At 37.7% G+C, this 20,669-nt stretch overlaps 2 protein-coding genes across 7 annotated transcripts in view; both read right to left on the bottom strand.

The window, feature by feature from the left end:
- LOC117400536 (glutamate decarboxylase 2-like) overlaps positions 1-6,937 on the bottom strand; it is a 28,568-nt gene extending 21,631 nt beyond the window's left edge. Inside the window, exons 1-4 of the mRNA XM_034000652.3 lie at positions 5,891-6,937; positions 5,417-5,476; positions 5,037-5,177; positions 3,872-4,105 (exon numbers count right to left, since the gene is read on the bottom strand). Coding sequence (XP_033856543.1) covers positions 3,872-4,105; positions 5,037-5,177; positions 5,417-5,476; positions 5,891-5,963 — 508 coding nt within the window. The 5' untranslated portion in view covers positions 5,964-6,937. The remainder of the gene's footprint in view (positions 1-3,871; positions 4,106-5,036; positions 5,178-5,416; positions 5,477-5,890) is intronic.
- A 2,115-nt stretch (positions 6,938-9,052) lies between these two features.
- The window catches only part of LOC117399743 (myosin-IIIa-like), a 102,669-nt gene continuing 91,052 nt past the window's right edge, over positions 9,053-20,669 (bottom strand). For all 6 annotated transcript variants that reach the window (XM_059023192.1, XM_059023191.1, XM_033999110.3 and 3 more), the window contains 4 exons: positions 17,048-17,136; positions 16,283-16,323; positions 12,063-12,242; positions 9,053-9,557 (listed from right to left, as the gene is read on the bottom strand). In XM_059023192.1, the coding sequence (XP_058879175.1) occupies positions 9,440-9,557; positions 12,063-12,242; positions 16,283-16,323; positions 17,048-17,136 (428 nt within the window). In that variant the 3' untranslated portion in view covers positions 9,053-9,439. The remainder of the gene's footprint in view (positions 9,558-12,062; positions 12,243-16,282; positions 16,324-17,047; positions 17,137-20,669) is intronic.

Here is a 20,669-nt window from a genome sequence, read left to right as displayed (position 1 = left end):
TTCTAGCTTATCATGTTAAACATGGCAAAATTCAAAAACAAATGCATCCCTTCTACTGTATCTGTTTCCATTTTCATATAAACATAATTACAACATAAGAACATAAGAAAGTTTACAAATGAGAGGAGGCCATTCCATTTGGTTGTTAGTAGCTTATTGAACCCTGGGATCCTTGAAGGATCCCACGGTGTCAGCTTCAACAACATTACTGGGAAGTTGGTTCCAGACTCCCACAATTCTCAGTGTAAAAAAGTGCCTCTTATTTTCTGTTCTGAATACCCCTTATCTAATCTCCATTTGTGACCCCTCGTCCTTGTTTCTTTTTTCAGGTTGAAAATGTCCCTTGGGTCAACATTGTCAATACCTTTTAGAATTTTGAATGCTTGAATCAGACTGCTGCATAGTCTTCTTTGTTCAAGACTGAATAGATTCAATTCTTTTAGCCTGTCTACATATGACATGCCTTTGAAACCCAGAATAATTCTGGTCGCTCTTCTTTGCACTCTTTCTAGAGCAGCAATATCCTTTTTGTAGCAAGGTGACCAGAACTGAACACAATATTCTAGATGAGGTCTTACTAATGCATTGTAAAGTTTTAACATTACGGTACTTCCCTTGATTTAAATTCAACACTTTTCACTATATACCTGAGAATTGTGTTCACATTGTTTTATAGCTTCCCCACATTGTCTAGATGAAGACATTTCTGAGTCAACATAAACTCCTAGGTCTTTTTCATAGATTCCTTCTTCAATTTCAGTATCTCCCATATGGTATTTATAATGCACATTTTTATTGCCTGCATGCAATACCTTACACTTTTCTCTATTAAATGTCATTTGTCATGTGCCTGCCCCATTCTGAATGCTGACTAGATCATTTTTGAATGACCTTTGCTGCTGCAACAGTGTTTGCCACTCCTCCTATTTTTGTGTCGTCTGCAAATTTAACAAGTTTGCTTACTATACCAGAATCTAAGTCATTAATGTAGATTAGGAAGAGCAGAGGACCTAATACTGATCCCTGTGGTACTCCACTGGTTACCTCACTCCATTTTGAGGTTTCTCCTCTAATAAGTACTTTCTGTTTTCTACATGTTAACCACTCCCTAATCCATGTGCATGCATTTCATTGAATCCCTACTACATTCAGTTTGAGAATTAATCTTTTATGCGGGACTTTGTCAAAAGCTTTCTGGAAATCTAAATAAACCATGTCATATGCTTTGCAATTATCCATTGTCGATGTTGCATCCTCAAAAAAATCAAGCAGGTTAGTTAGACACGATCTCCCTTTCCTAAAACCATGCTGACTGTATCCCAGGATACTGTTACCATATAGGTAATTTTCCATTTTGGATCTTATTATAGTTTCCATAAGTTTACATATTATAGAAGTCAGGCTTATTGGTCTGTAATTACCTTGTTCGGTTTTGTCTCCGTTTTTGTGGATCAGTATTACGTTTGCAATTCTCCAGTCTGTCAGTACAACCCCTGTCTCAAGAGACTATTGCATGATCTTGGTTAGCAGTTTGTAAATAACTTATTTCATTTCTTTGAGTACTATTGGGAGGATCTCATCCGGCCCAGGGGATTTGTTTAAGAGCTCCTAGTCCCTTTAACACTTCTGCCTCTGTTATGCTAAAGTTATTTAAAACTGGATAGGAACAGGTCGACATGTGGGGCATGTTGTCCGTGTCCTCCTTTGTAAAAACTTGTGAAAAGTAATAATTTAATGTATTTGCTATTTTTTTCTCTTCGTCTATGATTTTGCCATTTGTATCACTTAGACATTTTACCTACTCCTTGAATGTTCTCTTTCTGTTATGATATTGGAAAAGTTTTTCTGAACTGGTTTTAACCCCCTTGGTAACGTTCATTTCTATCTCTCTCTTGGCCTTTCTTTTTGACTTGTGTTTGCAGTTCCAAGTATTCTTTCTGTGTACTTTGTTCTTGGTCCCTTTTAAATGTTCTGTAAAGTGCCTTTTTTCTCTGAATACTTTTTTTTAATTGATCTATTAAACCATTTTAGCCATTTTGTTTTGGATTTGGATTTGTCTACTTTTGGGATGTAATTGTTTTGCACCTCTAGTACTACATTTTTAAAACACAGCCATCCCTTTTTTGTGGATGTTTTCTCTATTTTACTCCAATCTACTTCTGTTAGTCTCTGCTTCATTCCTTCATAGTTGGCCTTTTTAAAATTGTGAACCTTAGCTTTAGTCGTTACTTTTGTAACGATTATGATGTAATACAATTGAATTGGATTACATCATAAAGTTTGATATAAAGCTGCTTAGACAACCTTAAGTGGTGTGGCTGCTCTAACCCATCTACAGTGACTGGTACTGGCATAGAATAAGCCACGGGGAACACAATGAACGCAATATAAATAATGCCCATAGAGGGTGCTTTTGGAACCTCTATCACGTGATTATTTACTATAAATAATGTCACCTAGATACAGCACATCTTGTGGTCAAGCAACCAGGGAGACACTCTTAACAAGCTGCTGCCTCACATCTGAGGTTAGCCTTTAGGCATGTTTTGCAACTCCAGCGCTGGCAATACAATACCCTTCACTTTAAATATGCAAAATACTGTTAGTATTTGTGTGTTCCACCATGTACCACCATTAAATCTTAAGCAGATAGCTATAGGTGTATTCAATCTGTATGTTTCAGTACATGTGCAATGGCCATCTGATTTTGCGCCTCATGGGCCCCTATAGGTAGGAAAACAAACGTGCACTGTTTGGATGCAGTCAGTGTATAAACATATAGGTAAAAATAAAACATCAAATACAGAACTGGGAATTTCCTATTAATAACAGTGATGTAATTAATATACTATTATAGTTGGTTTAAGTGAATCATAATAATAATAATAATAATAATAATAATAATAATAATAATAATAATAATAATAATAATAATGGTAGAAGTAGTTTGTTGTAGTAGTAGTATTCAGCAATACCATGTAATTGCAAATAGGCCGGTATTATTTTTTCTGTAAAAAACAAGTTATATTGCTTTTTGAAATAATATTATATGTAAGCTTGCTACTATTCGATTTTTATTTTTTTGCCAAATCGATGATTAATATTGACATTTATTTTAGAAAGAATTTACCGTTTTTTTCTATCTTTATTTTTCCATTTAAGCAGAGAATGGGTGAAATCAACCTTTATGCTTTAAAAAACACAGACTTTTTATGCCATTGCGAAACGTCTCATTTAGCGAAACCCCTTTATCATATTCAACATGCAACAAAACCATGGTTACCAACATTCTAATTGAAATAATGTTTGGTTACAATGGAGCTATACCTTGTAAAGATATAGATACTACACACATTTAAAAATGTTCTCAAATAAACCGTAGAAAACACAGCACACAGTTTTATAGCATAAATTCATGAGTAAAAATATGCACAGAACAAAACATTTGATAGCTGAATAGAACTAACTTGCACTTATTATTCAGAGTCTGAGCTCCGCCTCTCCTGCTTCAGCACAGCTGGACAGAGTCACAGGCAAAGCAGACAGGCTCGCTTTGTCCTGCCGCGGAGACTTCAGCTGTCAGTCAGGGTACTGTGCACAATATTCATTTCATATTCATATTCATATTCATGCAGAACAGAGATGGGACAGACAGTAAGTATAAAAACTACACAAACTAGAGATGATTTCTAAATTATTTTACACCACAGAATACTTAATTCACTCATTCAATATTCAATTACATGAATCTACTTAATTAAAGGCGCCCTTTGAAAACCAATGCCTGCATCCCAAAAAAATGTCCAATTACTGTATCTAAATGATGCATTTGTGAATCGCTGTCTTGACTGTATTTGAATGGAATACTTACCTGTTTTAATAGCATATTTCATCGTTGATCTGCAGTTCAATAAAATGTCATCCAGGGTTTCTGGCTCGTCAGTAAGTTCCCAATTGTTAGCTTGAAGTAATTCATTTGGGTAGTGGAAATCAATGACTTTTGTAGACCTGTCAAATGTGTTCACTATATACGAAAGTAAAATGTCCATAACCTCTTGTAGAAAGGCCATTGTTGCTGTATCTCCATCGCTTGCCGGCAGGAGGTCTGTAAAACAAATAGATGGACATATACAGTAACTGTATTCCTTTGTATCCATCACTAAGCAAAGGTCTTTCATACGATTAGACAGGGTACAAATACAAACACACTACAATTAAATATCTAATCTCTCACAGACACACACACACACACACTGACACACACACACACACACACACACAAACACACACACACACACACACACACACACATATATATATATATATATATATATATATATATATATATATATATATATATTCCCAGAAAAAATTGTAGTAAACCTTGCAGTTATATCTGAAACATCTGAATTAGGTAATAGGTTATATCAAACAACATTAAAAATAAGGATACTGTGCTGGAGATATGGCAGTAAATGTTAATTGATTAACTTCAATTTAAAGTTTATATTATTTATAGTTTATATATTAAAGAAATATCAGTACAATAAACAAGATCAAGTAGCTGCTGCATTCAGAAAACGTTGTTATATTAGGCTCACGCTTACTCGTCACCTGTGTGGAACCTGTCCTGATAACCAATTAAAAAAATACACACAACGAATCACAAAATAGAAATACAGCAATTACATCTTCAATTTTAACCCCTTAATTATTAGAACTGCTTACTATTTACACTGTAATTGTGAAGTTTGCCATCCCTTCCCCATGCTTATAATATTTACTACACCGTGGTTAACGGTGTGCAATGACTTACCATGCGTAATGGTGCTTACCGTGCTATCACTGTTGCTGTGCTTTACCTCACTATACTGTAGTTGTGTGCATGCATTCAAGTATGCGGTCTGTGTTTTTACTGTTTTTAGGTAAAATCCCCCCGAATAAAACACTATGAATTTACTATAAAGCAAGCAGCCAGAGGCTTGGCTTTTAACAACGAGGTTTCCCTTTGATGCTCAGTGTTTAATAAGCCTCACCTGTTGAATACAGGACGGAGAAATCAATATTATTTTTGGAACAGGTACAAAGCTCCTTACAGCCGCAGGTCTCTAAAGTCGATCCTTCTTGTTTAGCGGCGAGATTCGTGGCTTTTTCACTTTCCCCAGAAGAAAGGAGTGCTGTAATATTTGGGAAATGAAATATGACTAAATTAATAAACATTTAGGCTGTAGAATAATATTATATACGTTGTGATGCTTATAAGCTACTTTTGTTGGCATTTTGCATTTATGAAATAAAACACATCTTGTACATTATTTGGTCATCTAGATCGTATTATTATTATTATTATTATTATTATTATTATTATTATTATTATTATTATTATTATTATTATTATTATAATTTAACAACCCACCACACAGTTTTGATCCGATTCCTCCAGTGAATTTCTGTGCAGCTTGACACCAAGCTCTTGCTGCAAAAACACAATGAAAATTGAACTTGTAAGGACTACCCTTGGGACATAGTAATGTGAAGGTTGCTGTTTAATTTCCCATCGCTGTGTGTATTAATTAACGTGCATTTACATTTACATGGATAATGTGGTTAGAAATTGGCACTATTGTCGTTAATTCATTGCCAGTTAAAATCATTTCACAAGTTGTATATTCATTTAAACAGTATCTGATGAATGAAACGTCTGAAAAAAAAACTATGTAAAATATCTTTAAACAAATTGTACTATGCAACAAATTTAAGCTTACAGTGTTTACAGCTTGGGAGTATTTTTTTCTCTTTCTCTAAACGCTTACTGCTCACAGCACGCGCAACACGTAATACCTGTAGAGGTCTTTCATATTCAAGGTTTATTATGTTCACATTCACTTACGTGTGCCGGGGTTTTGGTTGCTGTTATTCCCCTCATTTTCGGCTGCAAAAGACCAAAATCTTGGCGATGCCATTTAAAATGAAAGTTGCTTAAAAGATCACAGATCTATTGTCTATCCGGATTGAAAATATCAAAAGAAATACACAAAAATGAGACGAAATAGAAGGAGCTGTTCAAAAGACTGGTGCTGATCTGGTCCTGACTTCTTTCTTCCTGATCAAATAAAGCTGCCCGACCATTTAATGATGAAATGACACAGTTGACACGGATCAGAATATTTTCCACAGGTATAAACCAGATGAAACACGAAGCTGGCGCAGAGGTTTCACTGCTGTTCTGCAGCTCTCGAGAGTGCGGATTATATCAAAGCTAGTGCGCCGCACTATTTAGGTAAAGGGCGATACTCACACAATATTATAGGCGAACCTTGCAGGAGTATCACGAACATCTGGCAGATGACAATTTCCTTCAAACTCACATTGATTGGTGCATTTGCCGTAAACTGCATGCATGCAGAGACACGTGCATGTATCCGAAAGAAAGAGCAAACGCCTGTGTTTCTAAAAAAAAAAAAAAAAAGTACACTGAACTGCAGATCATACAGTTTTTTTTAACTGTGTATGTACTTTTATCGGACGGCAAATGCTATCTCATTATTCACCATGAAATTGCTGAGGGGGTTATTGTATTATCACATTTGGTGACTAATGCTAAGGTCAAGACAGTGTAGAAGACGATAGCTTTGTCACTAAACTTCCAGCGTGAATCATCGGATGACAGATGTGTCTGAATCTTTATAACTATATCTCCTTTGCCTATTTATGTGACTAGTAGAACAACATACCGTACTACAGCGGCGCAAGGTTATTTTTTTGTGAGCTTTTTGTATAGCAGTTCAAAAAATGCATTGAGCTCCAAACTATATTTCCCTGCAACTTCAGCAACTGACTCCCTCCAGTAGAAAACGACATGACAGCACTGACATCATTAGTAATAGCACGTAGTTCCCTTTGTGCGGAATTAAACCGAGTGCCCGATGAAGCGTGGCATTCACGTCTGCAGTTCATTTATTGTAGTCGCTCGTGATTCTCCCCTTCAGGCACTTCTGAAATTTCACTGTCAGTCTTTGTGCAAACGTCATGGATCTCGGACGTCAGACATCAGTTCGAATAAACAGAGCCTTGAACCAAATTCAATAATGCATGGATGGCTCCCGTTTCTCATTCAAATAATAATACAGCAATGACATTATAGTTATTAATCAAAAAGGAAGTTCACAGGGACTGGAAAACGCGACAGTTAAATGTATCTGGTCACGAAATAAGAAATACATAGGATGTAGGGCAATATCTCAGCATTGATTGATTCCTTACCCTCAGGTTTTAGTTTTGTTCGGACCAGAAATGTAATTATTACTGACCTTTGTAGATCTGTAAAAATAATAAAATTAGTTTTCCGTGGGAGTCAAAAAATACTGTTTTATGTTTCTGCTTCCTGGACTCTGACAAGGAACTGTATGATATGTTACCTTTATTGTGGATGACATCTGGCATATGCGAATTGCACTGTTGCTTATATGAATGCAAAATGTACATTTGGAAATGCGCGTTTTCTTTTCCTTTAGATGTATTCGTTGCAGTTCTGCAGGGCAGAGTGAAAATGACATCGTGGCAAATTTAGGTACTCCAGTTGTGTGTGACTATACAAAAAACATCGCCAGTTTCCGGTGACTCCCCAAGAGCGAGCATCGGGCGCGGTTAATCTCTGTCTTCTCTCACACCCGCTCGGGGTACGAAGGGACAGTATTGACTTTAACTCGTCTCAATGGCTAGCAGCACATCATCCGCTCACTCATATACATAGATATTAGTCAGTGGGTTCCAGTCATATTTTTTAGAATCGTGGAATATCGTGAAACAGCTCATCAGTATAACTAACCCATTAACAAATTGTATACAGAGCTGTGTGAATCCTGTGCTTTATGTTGCTATGGACCGCGCTAAATGTCTGACATCAGATCCTTGTCTGAAGAGCTGTATAGTGCAAACCATATTGAAGAAAACATGATCTAACTGTTAAACTGTTTAACTCAAGAATGTCTCTTTTGACACTTCGATCAAAATCTGACCAAAATGTAAGAACACCTTATTCTTTATAGATAAAGCAAACATAACTATTTTGGAGAGCTTATTCCAAGGTTGAAAATGCATCACATAGATGTTTCTAACTAAAAGGCTTGACTCTTCAGTATTTTTTTGTTGTTATCTACAAGTAGTATTCATGTTGTGTAACTGCAGTGTTGTGTAATACTTCTGCCTTGTGGTTTAGACGCTCGCTTGCGGTGGACCGGGTCGATGGCTCGCGCCCCGCCTCCTCCTGTTTACACTCAGTCTTACAAAGCTTACAAACACAATGTAGCCAAACTTTACTTCTTCCTTTCAACATCCCGCTAGTTGTTTTGAAGTTCAGCACCTGCTGCCTGTCTTGAGCAATCTCTGCGAGTTGGTGGTATGGCTTTTACATTTCTGGATTCGCAGAGGAGGTATAAGGTGAGGGCCCCTGACCTCTGGTACTGTTTCCTTTGGTTAAATTGAGAGTGCTTCTTTAATTAAACCTAATAAGTTATCAACACACTGTTAGAAGGGGAACAATACATTATTATTTTGGATTTTTAGTAATAAGAAATTACTTCAATAAACAGGCCATAATATGAAATACTGTGTTTCTTAGTATTGCAGATATTACATGGTCAGTTACAGGGCCTCCAATAAGAACATTGTGGTTCTTATTAGGCTTATTTATATATATATATATATATATATATATATATATATATATATATATATATATATATATATATATATATATATATATATTTGTTTTCATATGACAAAATAAATAAGCTTGAGCATAAGCTTTGAATAATATCCATTATATATATATATATATATAAATATAAAGAATGACCTCAGATTAAAAAGAAGTGCCATTTGGAAGTGTAATGCAATCCGGGATATTAAAAAGCTAACAGACTGAAGGGAGTCTAAAGCAACATGAGTGGAAAGTGTTTTAACACAATGTAGGATTCCAATATTCGCTTAGTTGTAAAAGATGCAATAAAAAACACAATACTGCAATAAATATTACAAATGATATATTTTAACATGGAAGTCAAAAGCAGATCATTAGCCATAACAGTACCACATTTAAGGTTAGCTTAAGGTCTAATACATACTAATGTTTTATCTTAGGCATTTTTTTAAAAATAAATAACCATTCATTATTCAACTAGTTAAAACATTTTCATTGTTAAAGCATTGCAGCCGGATAACAGATATTGAAATACATTTCCCCAGGAATAACCTTAATATTTGGCTTTTACACAAAAGAAAAATCCACTTACAGTATTAGAAACGTAGCATTTCTGCACAGTTAGTTGATATTGAATATGTATACATTTTAAAGCCAAAATAGGAAGATTCTTACCAAAAATACACAGTGCAAAGATTGCTTAAGCTTATGAAAGACTAACGCAAAGCTGAACAAAATCTAGAATTGTTTAATGAGTCTGTGTCGTTGAGAGGTTTTGCGGAGCAGTTTCCTGTAGTCGTAGGGATTATCCTCGCCCTCCACACTTTCTGTCGAGGGCATTTTTGTAACCGCTTGCCTGGGGATTAAAAAGAAGATTTTTTAAGGTGCTTACACCAGACTAACAAATGAAATGTCTCCATGTTCCTTGGAGAATTAACTATTTAACCCTTTAAAAAAGGTACAAGAGACATACGTGTCCCACAAGTAAACATGATGCTAACTTTCTTATTTTTGCAATGAGGTGCACGAAACTGACAGGTTGGATCTGGTCATCCAAATTGTCACTCTCAACCGCTCAATTCCTTTTGTATGTTAAGTGCTTAACCGAAAAAAATACTCATATCTGTTTTATAGTTGTTTTAATATTTTTATTACAGATAGTTTTTATAAATAGAAAACTAGGTTTTCTGGCATGTTATGGTGTAGTTACAATACAATTATGAGTCAGCTGCAATATAATTATTATGCAGTTAAAAACAGGAGAGATTTACTCATCAAAACAAATTCACAATCTGCATGATAATGCTTTTACAAAGAAGCCTGGTCCTGCTGAATGCAAATTAAATGCCTGGCCAGCTTCCTAGCTCCAGATCTGTTGCCACCAATGCTCAAATGAAAATTAATTTTACTTGCATAAAATGTTTCAAATTGTAAGTCTGTTGATTAGGAAGAAAGGTAATGCTTCCATCTAAAATGGAGAAAACCTGTGTCCGCAAAATATTCTTTGTGCAAATGTAATAAACATCTCCACATTAACTATTAAGAATAAGTATCATAATGCTACATTTAGTGTGTCTCTTTCCATTTTGGATCAGTAATACTGTATTCTTTTAAATTTAAGACCTCCTTGAATTTAAGGCGCAGCCCAAATTTCCCACCCTCAATTTGAGGAACAAATAAAACATCAAATAAAGCTGCATTTACTAAGATACAACCTCAATTACTCATATAAGAAAATGACGTGTGGAGGCAGTTTGCGGCCGTATGCTGTCAAACAGAGCACTGCTTCTCATTTCTAGTTGTGATTACTCACACCTGTTTTTCTCCATTTTTGTGAACTGTGGTATTGCTTAGCACGTCGAAAAATATGGGGGTCTGATCAGCATTTCCAATCTGTCCATGCTGGTACTGTTTGTTAGAACGGAGCCTAATAACGAAACACTGAAATTGTAAAAGCTTCTCTTCGAATTCCTCTGGAAGCTAATGACACTTCTTTGAAAATGGCTGTCTGTATGTCATGGATGATTCAAGATCGGGCAGTGACGTCTTTGTTCGTCTTTTTTCTGCAGTCAGTCACGTTGCTGTTCGTGTACTCGGGTAGTCACATCTTATGTTGGCAATTTTAATACAGTTGGCACCACCTAATCTCGATACTGATAATCGGGATTGCTGCTTAAATGGGATCAACTCTGGGAGACGGTTCTTCCCAATGGTATTTATGTCATTTAATTGGGACGTCACTTAGTTTAATTGGGATACAATATTTTCAAATGATGAACAGAGATCACTTTCAGAGCAGGAAAGGTTCGCCTAGCACAGTGCATTGAGTACGTGATTACACTGTGACTTGCGTAAATTGCGTAAACCACGTTGAACTCTTGAAGAAGGAGGAGTCTCCTGTGGTTTCTCACGCTGCTTTTGCAAAGAAAATTGACGTGTCAACATCGCAGGTACGATTCATTTTGTTAAGGAATAAAAAAAACATTGACTCATATTATAAATTATGTATTTAACATGTAATCATAATGTGATTTCATTCTTTTTCTTTTCATTAAGAATCAAAAAAGTGTGACTAAGGTCGTCTCAACTGCCTCTCGTTTAATTGGGATAGCCGCTTATTCGGGATATTTTTCCTTCTCCCGGGGAGTCCTGATAAAGCAGCACCGACTGTACACACACCACCATACTAGAATTTAAGGCGCAGGCAATTTTCTAGAAGAAAAAAATGGTTTAAAAAGGGTGTCCTAAATTCTAGGGAATATGGTATTTACCCAGTTTGAATGATGCCAGACAGCTGCAACCAACTAAGTGATCAGAATGAGTGGAAATAAGCAGGCAACCTCCCTTCCCAGTATGAAGCCAATCACCTCTTTTCACCCACCAATCCAAAGCAACAAATGATGCCAAGCTATTGAACCTATGAGGCGATGCTCAGGTTGGCTGGTCTACGTCTGGCCTCATGGGACACCTGACCAGTAGGAGTCTTTAAAGTCTGATGACATGAACCATCCTCGCACAATTTTTCTGCTTAACCCAAACGCCAATGCAGTGCTTCCTGTGAACCCCTGGGCTATTCGATACAGATTCAAACCACGTTTGTGTAAAATGGTGGAGGGCTGGGCATGAACCGGCGACCCCGCGCACTTGCAAAAGAACCGGGTTCCTCTGCGTGAATAGGTTTTATTTTATGGTTTTAAAATCCATGACCATGTTACTATAGTCTAGGTCTAACCGCCTTTTCATATTTATAATTTGTGCACTGGTGACATCTTTATCTTGTACTGTACATAACAAATGTTTGGAAGCATTTTACACATGTACTTGTGGAGTTTGATGCACATGTCCTGTGGTTGCTTATTACCTGCCAGATTGTTTGGAGGCTGGATCCTCTGGTTCTGAAGATGGCTTTCTGTCAGGGGAGGGTTCTCTTTCAGAAGAGGGCTTTCTCTCTGTGACCGAACAATTATTGTTCTTTGGGAATGACTGATTGGATGAAAGCTCCTTGTAATAAGGGTCTTCATTATCCAATAATTTCCCCGCACTGCAGAAAGAAAATATATGCAAATCATACAACTGAAGCAGAATCACTAATGACAAAACATATCATTTTTAATTTGATGTCAAATACATAAAAGAACCACGGAGGCAGGGTGAAGAAATCTATTAATTGTACAGATAAGATGATTAGGTTATATAAAGTGCACTCCATCAAGATTTTGAACTCTGCTGCTCTATAATAGTCATCCAGAATATATTGCACCCAATGCTAAACATTATATTGCTGTGTATGGAGAAATTGTTTCTTCATTCTGTGGGTGGCATACCACGATCATCCCTTAAAACCTGTTCTTCTAATGATTCATAATGATACATATTTTTCTCTGATATAGTAAAACAGTTTATTCCCTCTTAATGTATTTCATCCTTTTTCTCTTCACTTTTAGAATATCACACAGCACCATGCAGAGACCCTTTGCTTTCTGCAGCTTGTGGGTTAGGATATGTATCATTTTCAAATATATTCTGAAATCTTGCTCAGTAACTTGTACAGATGTGTTTTCCTCTTGAATCATTCCCAAACAGACATATTTTAGTTTATAAAATGGAAAGTCATGGTTTCTCACATAGGCCTGCATTTTCCAGAATCAGTGTATAATCAATGGCCTCCTTTTGCCATTTTTAAACCAGCTACACTCCTGGTACCATACTCTGCTAGCAGAGTCTGTAGCAGAGTCCAAAGACTCTAAAGACATTCCATCTTATCGAATCCAGCAGGGACAGAGTGTTGGGTGAGATGTGCAACCCGGAATGCTTGATCTCTGTGTATCTAATGAGTAACATACTTGTAAATTAGACTGTGATGTGATATGATTGCTGTAGGTGCATGCATGTGATGGATGCTACCTACTGTATGCATTTGGATGCTCTTAGTGATTAGGTGTGACTCTTAATTCTATTGAACCTTGGAATTATGATATTTGTGGAGCTGGTCGGGTATGCAAATATTTCAAAGGTCTCAGGCTTGGGTCGGGTTCGGATCAGGTTTTAAATTTAGGCCCAAGCTGACCTCTACCGAGGAAGTGTTACTAATGTATAGGGCAGCAGTGTGGAGTAGTGGTTAGGGCTCTGGACTCTTGACCAGAGGGTCGAGGGTTCAATCCCAGGTGGGGGACACTGCTGCTGTACCCTTGAGCAAGGTACTTTACCTAGATTGCTCCAGTAAAAAACCCAACTGTATAAATGGGTAATTGTATGTAAAAATAATGTGATATCTTATAACAATTGTAACTCGCCCTGGATAACGGCTAAAAAATAAATAATAATAACGTCACTAGGGAGGGCATCCAAGTTGGACAGACATGACAACTATCACAGACCAGCCATTTGGAGGCTTACTTATGCATTGCATGATCTCAGCTCTTGCCTAGGGACATGGTTGAAGCAATTCTAAAATGCATAAGGAATGGTGGGTCAGCAGTAACATTAAAAATGTAATCCTATTACCTTTTTGTGAAATCCTAGTAACTAAAAAGTGCACTGAATGATGCACCAGTGTATGGCTCCTCAGGTCTTATTATTTTGAAATGTAATCAGTGTATAATGCAATGTATTTATTCTATAGAACATCTTTCTTTTCTTATGCAGCTTGGCTGTATAACAATAAATGATACAGTACTAGGGATTGGCATATCATATTGGCAATAGTTTGTAGTGCAATCGAGGAAACAACCAGTAAATAAAACAGCATGCCCATAGCATACACTGGAGCAAGTGGTGAAGAAAGTGGTTATTCTCACTGCTGCAGGTGATGCTGGGCAGACTGCACCTGAAAGCATTCAATGCAGCTAGCTCTAGACAGGCGCGGCCAATATACCTTGTAACAGGCAAACTGGATAGGTCAGCAAGGAGGCAGGAATCACACAAACTAAAGAATGCAGTTTAGCACTTGCCTTATAGATTTCACCAATAACTGCCTGTTTAATCACATTCCTCGCATTCTAACCAAGGGAAGCTGTAGTCCAGGTCAGACAATTAAACCGGTCTTCAATTAACCCTTTCTTCTATCAAGTGAACCAGTATGGTAGGAATACAGCAGCAAGGTCTAGTATGTCTCGCAGGTATTGTTACGAACTTTCAGTATATAGACATGCTACTGATGAGTCATGTATCAGAATAATCTGTGCTTGAATGACTATATGTTGAATGAGATCCCACCTGGAACAGCGTACAAACAAAACCATTTCTGTTCCCTACACTTCTGTTGCCACATGCTATTTTATCACTGACCTTTAATTCTTAATGATGCATATAAACTACTCTCTCTGCCACGGGCTTTATTAACCTGCTCACATACGATTACCTGCAGTGGCAAGATCTATATCCTTGTCTCTTGTACTGGTGTTTCAAGCCTCTTTAATAACCCTCCCTACTCCTCCTCCTCTTCTGGAACTCTCTTTCAATCTGTTCTTTTTGGATCCTTCATCACCTCCCTGAGCTGTAACTCACCTTGAAGCAGAGACACAGACGTTTCAGGCATGGCAGTGATAAAGCCGAGACTGACCTACATAAGGCTTATCATTTACTGTGCTTTAATCTTTAAGCCTCTGACAGTACAGACACCAAAAAATGTTACATCTAAAATCTAGGACTAAAGTCATTGCATTTTGTATCTTGCTCTTAATTGTACTGTAATTCTTGATATGTATTTTTTGTATACAACTGTAAGTCACCCTGGGTAAGGGCGTCTGCTAAGAAATAAATAATAATAATAATAAAATGGGCAGATAAGTTATTTGCGGAATTAAACGTGCGATATCAAATGGTATGTAGATCTAGGATCTGAGTCATCTAGATCAAGTTTAATCTAATCCTCTATATGCAATATGCAATGCACTGGCATTATGCACCTGTGATGAGGAGGTTATGAACTAAAATAAAATAAATCGTATAGCTGCTTGTGCAAACAAAGCTGGGTCTTTTGTATAGTGGTTTGTGGAGTAGTTACCCAGCCTCCACTTGTTACATATACGGCAGTGAATATGATTAGTGGTAAATGTGGTAGGGATCTCTGGGACTGGTGTCTGTAGTAACTTCTGATGTGCTCTTGTACAGTAGGAATTTCAAATGATATATTTTAACAACATTTAATTAAGCTGGTATTCATTACCCGATGGCAAAAGATCTGAAAATATAGTCTTGGGTGGCTCTTAGCTTCAATGCAGCTTTAAACAGCTGTTGTGAATACTGTTACACTGTACAACAGCATTATGATCATCAAAATGTGGTCATAGTAATTCTGCAATTAAAACTGGCAAGCTGATAAATCGAGTAAAATCTTTCATAAAATCTGCAGAAAAGATAAACCATGCTGCAAAGATACAGAAACTACAGCTATTATTAAATTCATATTTTCAAACCAGTAAATTGAGGACACACCGTGAATGTGCATGGATTATTCTGTTTATATAACAAGAGAAATGACTGGAAAAGAAACCTACATTAAACCGCAGAATATGTTGCTCGTCAGTCATGTGCTTAGCAATGCAGTGTGATTTGGAACAATGAGATTCAGCTAGATGTTTTATTGTTGGATTCAAAAATTCCAGGAGTTACTTGAAGACTATTTAATATAAAAGTATGCTTTGATGAATTAAATTATGTTTGGTATTTTTGAAGCTGTTCTAATTTTTTGATAAACTACAGTCTGGAAAAGTTTCAACAAAATCAAAGGTGAACTATTTTGTCAAAGCAGAATAATACTACTGATACAAACTTGAGTTTAAGCTTTGTGGGTAGGCCCCATTTGCGACTATTATTATGCATTATGGTAACTCAGGTTAAAGAAACTAATGGACACCTTCCAAGCGATGAGTAATGAGGCACTTTCTGCTTATCCCTGCCTCCATAGAAGTATGACAGCATAGCTATTTAGCTTCGACTCACTCTCTTATTCCACAAGCTGGAAACTGCCAGCATTTGCTTATTAGCAGAACACGAAGCAGGAAGGCTTCAATGGTTTTAAAGCTTTGGAGTGGACTGTAATCATTAGGGGTAGAATTAAATACAAAAAACATCGATTACCTTTGCTTCCTTGGCCTCCGTTTATCATCCTGAACCGATCTCTACAAATTTAACAAAAAGATTGTATGTAAGGTTAGATAATACAGCAAGGGAGTCTGTGTTGAAGCAAAAGGTCAAACATTGGTTTGGTTATTTACTGTTTTTATATACTTAATTAAAATAAAACTCCATAAACATACAGTAATATCATGTCTTAGACACAACTCGTTCAAAGACGAGATCTTACTGAACATTTCAGCTAGTCTCAGCTAGACCTTGACTTGCACTGAACACATCTCAAACACAGCAGAATATCACTATTAATATAAAGACAAAATAGCAATCTCAAACTAAATTGAAGGGGGGGGGGGGGGGGATACATCAGCCTAAATATGTAAGGAGGACAATCCATTCTGAAAAGTTATATAATGCTTGAGATGTAGTCAATTAAAATTAAAAGCACATAGATGTAGCAGAAGCCATTAAACAGACCATTACATAGAAGCAATTACTGCAAATGCCTTATGCAACTATGTTTGATGTTCCTGAAATAGGTGAAAGGCTTATGGTCTGTATGTTCTTCAGTTTGTCTGATTGATTGGCTACACATGTGCATTGTGAAAATCAATTCATATCACGCTGATCAGATGGCTTAGGTTGTTGCAGGCTTTGATTAAGAAAGCTGTGGGGGCCACACCATTGGAAAAGCCTTTCAGTAGGACATCAAATGCAAAATAGTCATCTTTAACTACGAAGAGATAAGCAGCTATTTAAAGCTTTACTTACGTGTATTAGATTATAGTAGGTGGAGTCTTCTGGGGTATTCAGTGTTTTTGGTTGCTGGCTCCTTCTAGATGTTCTTGCCTGCTTCTGATCTATTATAAAAGAAGAGAGTTACAGGAAACCAAAAATGTGATAAAGAATGTGTTAAGGTGGAGCTAAATGAACTGCAACTGCAGTCCCATGACACTGATTTCGAACTTGCGTCAGGGGTTACAGTTTTCATGTCACTGGATGCTGACAAGTCTGTCTGGATTGTTCTCTGTAGGAACTTTTTGCAGTTCATATGTTGCCTTTATTGTCATCAGGGTTGGGGTCAATTCCATTTCCAATTCCCTTTTAATCAATTCCAACACATCATGATCAAAACTGCAAAAAGCAGTATTGTGTTAAAATGAGCTTCTCACAGTGGCAACAAATTACTTGAATTGAAATTACTGTTAGTCAATTAAAATTGGCTTCAAATTAAAGCAGTTGAACAATCACAACAATCATGTCTCTAAAATATCAATTCCAAATACAATTCCTTCGAAGGAACTGGAATTGATTTTAAAAAGGAATTGGAATTTTAAAAAAGGCATTGACCCCAACCCTGACTGTCATTCATATACAGTACAGCAGCATGCTCTGGGCCGTTTATAAATTCCTGGGGCAGCACACATCACTAAAGGTGTTACGGTTAAAGTATTAATTTATTTTACCAATATTTAAACTGTATGCTTGATCAAATTACTATCAGAACATCATCCCTGAGCACAAAGCAAAGGGAGGAACTTATGTTTGCTGTACAAGTAAACATTTTCTGCAAGCACAGATCAGACTGCATATATTTCTCTTTGGATAGAAAAGTGGATGTGATTTGATTTAGATATACAACAACAGTACTTTCAATTAGCTTGCTTCTTTAGAGATGTGAGTGGGAAAGCGTACTACAGTAAGTGCTGGAATTCGACTTTTTCTACAATACAAATCAATACAATTTAAATGGTGATAATTAGATTGCAAGGGTTCATTTAATCTTTTTTGTAAGTCTTCTCCTTGTTGCTAGTACTGTACCTTTTGTGTGGAATGACAGAAAAAACATGCCATTGTAATGTGTTTTGAAACAAAGTAGGGTGCTCTGACTTCATATCTCATTGGTTTTTAAAGTGCCTCCTGCCAATTCCTGCAATTACTGTTCTTGCCACTTCTCTAGGTACAACTACTTTCTTTTTTAACATAATAGTGTTTTTTCTTATTAGTTACAATTATTTGGGCAGCTGGTCAACTGAGACAACTGCTGATAAAACATTTTCATTTCCCAGTGCCTGTAGTTATTTGCTGGTAAATCAAGGAACCTGTTGGATTCAGAAAGTCACTTCTTGCATATTGTTTCAACAAACCTTTCCATGTGAGAACAAAGCGTAACAGGTACAGGTATAGCAGGCCACCAAGTAGAAGAAGTGAATTACGTTGGAAGAATTCTTAGGACCTAGTATGTATTTGAATAAAAATTCTCATCTCTACTGTGACAGGCGTATTTGAATGAAGCTGTAAATCATGAACATTTCCCTATTTTGTTCCCCCTCAGTATTCCAAACAATTATTTAAATGTAGCTATTTGCTGCCCCTGCCCCTGGGTTGACGACCATTTTGACTTGGCACACGAATGCTGATGCTTGAAATACAAGCAATAAATCAATGTCTGTAAAAACTAATTAGCGATAAAAAAGCGTTGTCATGTTTATCTAACCCTGCTCCAAAAAGGTCATTGGAAATGATAAATTGCTCAGGAGAAATAATGGTAACTTAATAGCCTTGTGTTAATGATTCCATTTATTTTTTACAATTGCTGGAACTCTGCTAAAGAAATGCAATGATTATTATCTTTATGAAAAATAATGCTCTTAGCATTTAAAAGGCCAGCGTCAGTTTTGGGCTTGTATCAATTAACCATAATTACTTTTTGAACAGAAAAGTTGAATTTGATTTGTAACCCTGTCTTAATTTTTTTATAATATTAAAAAAATGCTATAACGCCATAAAACAATGTTAATGGAATGCCGAGAGGCAGGACTGGCACGGAGCGTAACCCGCTTTGTGGTGACAGCAAGCAAATAGTTGCTTGAGTGATAAATATTTCAGCTCAGCTGAATGCATGGGCTCAAATGGATGCTTCAAGTTTAACCTCCAGCGAGGAACAATGTCCTTCATAGACGTCCAAAGCCACCAAACCCCTTTCAAAAATTGCCCCGCCAGGAAGCTGAGCTCCTAGGGAGACAGAGTCAATTTTGACATGGCAAGCTGAATGGCTGCCAAATGGACCTTTAATGTAGAAGGGGATACTTTAATTGCAGTATTACTGCCATGGAATAAGTCATAGGGTTTAAACCCACGACGCAGACACCACGTCTGAAAGACTCTCCACTTAGCCTCCACTCTGAGGCGCTGGGACCCTCCTTGAGAGGAGGTCCACCGCCCAGTTTATCACCCATGTACTGCCCGCAGTGAAAGGAGGTTCTCACATGCTCAGAACAAAAGCTTGCGGGGAACGTGATGGAGACTAGGCGACTGTTGTGCTGTTTGTACGGACAAGCACATGCCTCCCTCGAACCTTCTGTAAAAAATGCTGCAAGGCTAGGTAAACTGCCTGCAGCTCAAAAACATTTATGTGGAGATCCTGCCAAGGGAGGTGCCACACCCCCTGCACCCCCCTGCCATTCCACACAGCACCCCAGCCCAGGCTGGACATGTCCGTGGTGACTATCTCCCTTCTGGTAATACTACCCAGTTCTATGCCGAGGCGTAGATGGGCAGGCTGTTTCCACAAAGAGTGTGCTTTTAGACCATACTGTTAATAGGCGGTCGCGGCTCAACGCAGGCTGAAAAACCATGCTGTTGAACCAGGCCTGCAGGAGACCCAAAGATAGGGTCTGAGAAGCTGCTTCCATCAAGCCCAGAAGTTTCTGGAACTTCACTACTGAGAGCGCTCTGTTGAGCTAAATAGGCACCTGGACCAAGGCGGCAATTGAAAATGGTGAAAATTGAAAATTGAAATCGTGCACCCATCAGGTGTTCATCAACTGGGGAACAGCAGGAGCTGTAGCCAGATGACCCCAGGATGACTGGATCTCAAAAAGAAAATCCAAGTGAATTGGGGGGGGGGGGGGATACGGGAGAGGCAGTAGGCTCGTCCTCAAAAATCGACTACCTTGTTTCGCCTTGTGCAGGCCAGGGCACTTACAAGATTGCAGTGGTCCTCTTGATCAGCGGTAGTAGCTCTGCTGACAGGGAGCACTTAACTGCCAGGGAAGTACTGTCAGACTCCACGTCATCCAACGGGAACTGTTCCTTCTTGGGAAACAGCTGCTCCGAGTCAGTCGATTGCTTCTTCATCAGGGGAGGAGAAGGAGAAGCAGAGGAAGATGAGGAAGACCGTGAAGATGGTTTCATGCGTGGGCTACTTTCCCAGGTGGTCATCCAGTCTCCCTTGGCACAGCGTCATGGGGTGAAGATGCAGCCACCTCTCTAACAGAGGGTGATGGGTAAGAGCGCTGTGCAGGAGTAAGGGATGCAGAGCACTCTGTAGAGCTGCGAGAGAGACGTTTCTCAGGTCGTGCGCTTAAAGAAAGGTGCACAAAACTCGCAG

This window comes from Acipenser ruthenus, chromosome 4, assembly GCF_902713425.1.
Source record: "Acipenser ruthenus chromosome 4, fAciRut3.2 maternal haplotype, whole genome shotgun sequence".
NCBI classification, from domain to species: domain Eukaryota; kingdom Metazoa; phylum Chordata; class Actinopteri; order Acipenseriformes; family Acipenseridae; genus Acipenser; species Acipenser ruthenus.
Note: the sequence above shows the minus strand (reverse complement) of the source record. Positions and strands in the feature narration are given on the sequence as shown.